General features: G+C 39.2%; 1 protein-coding gene across 2 annotated transcripts; it reads right to left on the bottom strand.

Annotated features, from left to right (window-relative positions):
- Positions 1-2,506: 2,506 nt before the first annotated feature.
- On the bottom strand, positions 2,507-6,524 carry LOC104952621 (general transcription factor IIF subunit 2-like). Of its 2 annotated transcripts, XM_010779471.1 has the most exons (7): positions 6,381-6,524; positions 5,730-5,803; positions 5,472-5,496; positions 4,940-5,078; positions 4,477-4,515; positions 3,650-3,709; positions 2,507-2,592 (listed from the first exon to the last, which is right to left on the bottom strand). In XM_010779471.1, exons 1-7 carry the CDS (start codon positions 6,447-6,449, stop codon positions 2,507-2,509), a joined length of 492 nt encoding a protein of 163 aa, XP_010777773.1. In that variant the 5' UTR covers positions 6,450-6,524. The 2 variants fall into 2 exon arrangements, with proteins under 2 accessions (XP_010777773.1, XP_010777774.1); XM_010779472.1 differs by lacking the exon at positions 4,477-4,515.
- Positions 6,525-6,584: the final 60 nt, after the last annotated feature.

Raw genomic sequence — 6,584 nt, 5'->3', positions numbered from 1 at the left:
ATCACCGAATGTCAGGGAACAGGGTTACGTTGGTAAGCTAACGTGTTGTTGTGATGACGTAATCAAAACGCGGCGACAAGCACGGCGCGCGACCATGCTCGCGGCTGGCTCACAGCCAACATGTCTGCCGCTTGGAGATATTTAAAAATATCAGAGAAAGAGGCGCGGATTGCGATTTGTAAAACGTGTTCAGCTGACATTTCTCGAGGGGGTGTAACTGCAAAGACTTTCACCACTTCGGGATTACTCCACCACTTGAAATCAAAACACCCGGACAAATATGCGGAGTAAGATCAAATCACAAGCACTGACAGCGAGAGACTGTTCAGCGCTGCCTCTCATGTGCTTGATGAGAAGAGGAACAGACTTATGGCTGATAAAGCAGAGAAGCTACTGTTCATTAAAAAGAACCTCCCACTTTTCCTTAATAAGTAGACAAGGCTGGCTTATCATAAGCTTATCTAGTTCTACATGTCTACTCTATACCCACTTTCCTGAACAATTTTCATTGTGAGTTATAATTCACCATCTCAGGTTATCATTAGGGGGAAATGACAGCAGCACAGTGTTCAATATATTGTACTTTCGGTATCTAAATGATACAATGTTGTTTACATTGCTCATGAGGACAGACCACCTTATTTGCAGATTCTTGAAATTGTAATTTAATTTGTAATTGATTGTGGATTTTGTATCCAGTTTTCACTTTATGTATCTTTATACAATGTTTACTACTTTGCTTATGAGGACAGACAGCCTTATTTACAGATTCTTGAAATTCAATTGTAATTTCATTTGTAAATAGTTACATTCATGTGGATTTATCCAGTTTGCACATTTGTATGCATGCACTTATAGGTGCATTTGTTGTTGTTGAAGGCCTGGCTGTTACAGTCTTTATTTACACTATTTTGTTGTAGGCCTACTGGCCTAGATGTTTATGCAGTTTTAAAGCACCTTGGCTTTGTTCTGAATGCACTTTGTTGTAGTTATCCTACAGAGAAAAGAAAATGCACTTGACTTGGAATTAATGTACTGTATGCATTCAAAAGTGCTGAATAAATGTTTTATGGACCCATAATAGTGATTATTATTTAAGTTAAGTTTTGCCATAATCATTTATTTTTCCATAATCAGGCAGCTGAACAACATTGGTAAAAAATGTATACATTATATATATTTCTATTAATCATTTTCGGCCTTTCGGCATTCGGTTTTCGGTTTCGGCCAAGAATTTCCCATTCGGTGCACCCCTAGTTTGAACCATGTTTGATTTGATGTATTATTATTTCTAGTCCTGAGGAAAGAAGCTAAAATATAAGATGCTGAAATATAATTTACTTTGTTGAAATGCATTTAATTTTGATTAAATGTTACATTTAATTGTAAATTAAGAAATGAAAATGCTCGTTAAAAGATGGCATGTTTTTAGTTGAAAAAAGGTTTATGTACCTAAAGTGAACGAAAGTAATGTTTTGTGTTAAAGGTTTTCAACCTGAACGAGCATCAAGAGGCCAACAAGAGGCCATTGAAGCAATAAGGAATCTACCACACTCAAATAAAGAGAAAAAATGATTCAAATTCGAGTTGTCCCATGTGTCCTTCTGGAGTGAATCAATCCATTTTCAAGTTTAGGCAGGAGTCAATAAAACCAACCAAATCACAACTTGACAGAGAGACGTAACTTTGATCTAACATGCAACAAACATAAAGCAATGACATTAAAGATCACCTATCATACTATTTTTAGGCAATAGCATAGGTCTCAGATATATAAAAAACATGTCTAGGAAGTGTTGCTCAAAATACCAAACAGATCACCCATTCTAGCCATGCCTCATATCCCTCTATTTCACTTCCTTTTTCAAAAGTGCTGATTCTGGGTATAAAGCTTATTTTTTTTTTAAATAAATAAGAAAAAAGGGGCGGGAGATTTTAATGGCAGATACTGCCGTGATGAAACGCCATATCATGGATTATCAAGGATTATTTCTGAAACAGTATGGAGCTCAAAGGCTGTCTCTCTTGCCAGGTGAGTTCCTTTTTATATCCAGCTTCTTCACACATATGCTCTGTGCAGTACAGGTTAGCTCTGAGTGTTAGCGATGCTAATGTAAACACCGATCATATTACGTCCAAACAGTTGGGCATTGTTTCTGGTAGCAACATTTCTGATAGTGGTGTGGGTCTGCATTGCCGACGTGATGCCGGACGCAAATCTGGATCAGCTCCGTTGTACCCCTGTTTTTAGAGATTTGGGTACGGAGGAAAAGAGAGAGGGTTTTATTTTCTGACGCTGCGTGAGTTCCCTGACACACCGGGGTCACATATTGATGTATAAAACACATACAAAAGTGCATTTTGCATGATAGGTCCCCTTGCAGATTTCTCGATAATGTAGACATAAAATACAAATCTAAATATTTGTGTCTAACATTCCAATTGAAATCCAAGTTCAAGTTTTTAGCTAACTAATTAACAACGTGTGTAGACATTTCAAAAAAGCTCACCTCTTCAGCTTCATATAGTTGTCACTCACAGCAGTTCTACACTCTGCTCTCTGCACCACCACTCCCTCCAAGGCTATTTTATCTGAAAAAGAGGACAGTTCATTAACACCTCAATAAAAACGTGCATTTTTGTGTGCATAATGTACTTAATAAGTAAGGAAGGGTGATCAGTTCCATGTGTGTAAGAGAAAAGTGATGAACACAGACAGTGAATGGGTAATGGGTCTCTCCTTAAGTTCAAAGAATAAGTTGCAGTAATGAAAAGTAATCTTGACTTTTCAAAAGTGACTACAACATCCTACGACACTATTACTATTATTCATCCCACAATAATAATAATAATAATAATAATAATAATAATACATGGGATTTATAGCGCTATTCCTTATGCTCAAAGACGCTTTACATCAAATCAAAGCATTGAATTGTATTGTCAACAGCTCTCTTTACTCAACCAAAGAATTTCCTAATTCAGTGTAATTTTGTCTATACAAGAAAGTAAAATGAATACAATCACTTAGTTTCCCACTTTTTCCAAGGCTATTTCCACACCAGTCACATGGGCTGGCTCCTGGCTCAGTATTGAGGTCAGGCTGTGCCTTCCAAGTCCTTGAAGTTATCTACAAAAGTCATCCGCATCGTGGCTTACTTACTGAATGTCTGAGCCAGAGGAAAGATTTATGCCAAATGACACCGTCCTTTGCTATGAAAGTATTCAATCAGTATCCAACTAACTGATTGTTAAGTACCTACAGTAGATCTGAGCTAAGATTTAGAAAGACTCAGATATGATTTTTCTTTGCCAAAACAATGGCACAACAAGACTGGCTTTGAAACCAACACCACAAGCCAGTAACACTCTTCTCAATTGCCACAGACTCTCTTTTCCAATGATCCTCCAGTAGAAACAGTGCATATAAAGTGCGTGAGCTTCATATGATATGCATTTCACATTTGTGCCCAAAATTTAAAAGAGGCCTGTGTGTTGCTTCGGGGCAAAACTGGCCTCTAAATGAGGACATTGTGTTCACAGTCTTGGCACCGATGCATGCCTCTTCCAAAGCATGTATATGGGCACTCAGTGTGTCTGATTCCCGGTGGTGCAACCATGTCACTCACTGGCGAAACGGAGGACTCACCTGGACCTGCCCCCGCCCCCGAAACTGAGCTGCTGCCATCAGATCTTTCTTCTGACTGGCCTACAGGAAGGGAGGGAGGATGGTAAACATGATAATACAGGGGATGGGAGACGAAGGAAGGAGGGGATCGAACAACAAGAACCACACCCAGCGTTAAGTCGCACACAAAATCACACAGAGCTTCTCGCCCTAATCCGATGAGTTCACAGGCGTGCGCATCAGCAAAGCAAGCATGCTCTCACAAAAAGCTAGCACAGATATGCTGTGCTTCACATACATGACAGAGCTGCACAAATACTTAACCTTTACTTTGAAAACTGAATACTTTCAAACTAAAATGTGACTAAGTTACCAAAGCACTCCCCCATAAGGCAATAGTTAGCACTTTACTGCATTATTTTTCAACGCAGCAGTGATGGTCTCTCTCCTTTTGTCTTTAATGTTGATCTACTGAATTTAATTCGATGACATATGTTGTCCAACTTTTAGCAGCTGCCTTATTAGACGGGTGTATCTTGAAAAAAAAGTTCCAAATCAAGTTGTACTAAAGAACCTATAAACAATTTCAACTGTGCAGCCCTAAAATACAAAACACACTCACACACTAATGCTATCCTAAAGAAAGCACAGTAGCACAAGCTCACCAGCACCCAAAGCAACAAAACACTTATATTACATTCAGGGAGCAGACAAGGCTGGTTCAAACAAAACCAAACAAACCCATGCACGAAGTAAATCAACTCCAAATTCAGCAATGATTTGTGTTAATGTTGATCTACACTATGTTAAATTAATTCCAAATGGGGCCATTGTGCCGGATCAAATACCCAAATCTGCTGAGGTGATTGGCAGTGGACTGAAAAGGTCTAACCACAAACAAATGAAGACAGAAGATCAACAACGGAAACTAAAATTCCTGTATACACAGAGACACAAACATAGATAAGACCGGATGAAAACACACTTCCAACAGACCAGCTCTTTTGTTTTTCATTGAGTGTTTTTTGTAGGACTTTGATTAACACTCTAGGAAAAACCTGGTGAGAGTTCACAGCACAGACACAAGCATGGCAGGCAGGAGAACAACTGTGCAACAAGACAGCAAGCTGTGGAAAAGGTTAGCAGGATGTGCGCCACCACCTGATCACACAGAACTTACCTGTGGGCCTACAACCAATCACCATAAATCACAGAAAATTAAACGTGCCGATTTTACAGGGGTATCATCTTGCAGCAGGCAAACACTTGGCATCCTTTAGCTCGGCTGGAAAAAGGAAAACAGAAACTCACCTGAGGAATTCTCTGTGAAGACCGCCAGCGTCTGCCCCCCCACTGACTGCATGGTGAATGGATGATCGCGAGGTGCAGACACCGTCTTATCCTCTATACCGTCAATCACAGTCAGCTCTTCATTTAAAGTAAAGGACACCTGTGAACAGCAGTTTCATCATCCACATGTACTTCTCTCAGCCTTTTTATCTTTCCTCCTGATGATGTTACAGCCATTTCCCTGCGTCCAGATCAGCAGTTTAACAGCACAAGCACACATACTACATGGTCTCATTTTATTCTCAACCCTAATAACCAGCTACTTATGTTACATCTGTGTTTCTGCTGCCTGTGACCCACACAAGTAACCCTCAATCTGGATAAACATGTGTCATACATATTGCTCTAAAGCTGTCTATCTCTATGCTTGACTGTAAATGTAGAATGATGAGCAAAGTCAGATACTTTTATCCGATCTTGCTTTGTACAATGCACTGCATGTGGCAGCTGTCCATCACCAAAACACATTGCACTTCTTCCAGACATCACTTACCTCTGGTTTTCCTTGGTTTCCTTTCCTTTAAGAAAAAAATATATAGCAAAAATAAGAATGAATTGATTTGCAAAAATAACAGTTTCAACTGCATTAGAAATAATAACAAAAACACTGCATAAAACTGTCTCGTTCACTACACTAACGACACCGTTTATCAGAACACACTCAGTTTTAGGTTTAAAACGTAAGTTTGTTGACCGTTATTGCACTAACATCACATGATTGAAACTCAGACACATAAACCTCTTTACATACTTGCAGATTCGCAGTTTCCCGACATCTCCTCTGCCGGTCGCTTTTGCCCATTGCACAGAGAGGTACTTGGGCACCTGCATACACAGTATATTTTATAAGGGCTGCTTTCACAACTGGGCGATGGGCCCTTTAGTTAATTCCACAAATACAAAAGCTTTCTCTTTTTCATTGTAATGAAGGAATACCAAACCAAGCTGAGTGTAGGTACCGTGTGTGCATCACTTATTCACATTGTCGTTAACTTTGAAACAATGTATCTATATAACAGTATCAGCATTAGGACAAATATTTGAAAAAAAACAGTACATTCTCTCCATGCATGTTTTCCTAAACCTAAGCTGCCTCATGAGACGTTTTTCTCTGTTATTACTTTTTGTTTACACCGGTTGTATTGCCAAACGATGGTCTCTGGTCAACTCAATATATTATTGCATGTTGGGAATACACATAATATTGTGATGAGTGGATATGAGCAGTTTTACATAGAAAGCTATCATTAAGTGAATGAGTTATTAGCTACAACACATCGTTACATTCGATCGTAGTTTAAGAGGCTAAGCTACATTACTTATCGTTAGCCCCAGCTGCGTTTAAGCCTAAAAGGTATCCTATAACGCAATGAGCTATCGTTTAAAAACAATAAATACGCACCTTTACAAGCCACACACCCGTGTTCTGCTTGGCACCAGTTAAATCCACTTCTCCTGCTTTCTCAGACATGTTTAAAAACAAATACTGCTACCTTAGCAATGCTACAGCCACACGCATGCGTAACAGAAACAGAAAGTACGGCGACTCTGAAGGTTCATATCAGAATCAGAATCAGAATCAGAATACCTTTATTCGTCCCACAGA

Source organism: Notothenia coriiceps, unplaced genomic scaffold (genome assembly GCF_000735185.1).
Source record: "Notothenia coriiceps isolate Sejong01 unplaced genomic scaffold, NC01 NC01_scaffold00020235, whole genome shotgun sequence".
NCBI classification, from domain to species: domain Eukaryota; kingdom Metazoa; phylum Chordata; class Actinopteri; order Perciformes; family Nototheniidae; genus Notothenia; species Notothenia coriiceps.
The sequence above is the reverse complement of the archived record's forward strand: the minus strand, read 5'-3'. Positions and strand labels throughout refer to the sequence as shown.

Coding starts and splice junctions, on each gene's coding strand:
- LOC104952621 (XM_010779471.1), bottom strand. CDS start 6,449: ATGTCTGAGAAAGCAGGAGAAGTGGATTTAACTGGTGCCAAGCAGAAC. Junction 5,497..5,729: donor GGGAAACTGCGAATCTGCAA/GTATGTAAAGAG, acceptor TTTTTCTTAAAG/GAAAGGAAACCAAGGAAAAC. Junction 4,516..4,939: donor CTTCACAGAGAATTCCTCAG/GTGAGTTTCTGT, acceptor GTTTGTGGTTAG/ACCTTTTCAGTCCACTGCCA.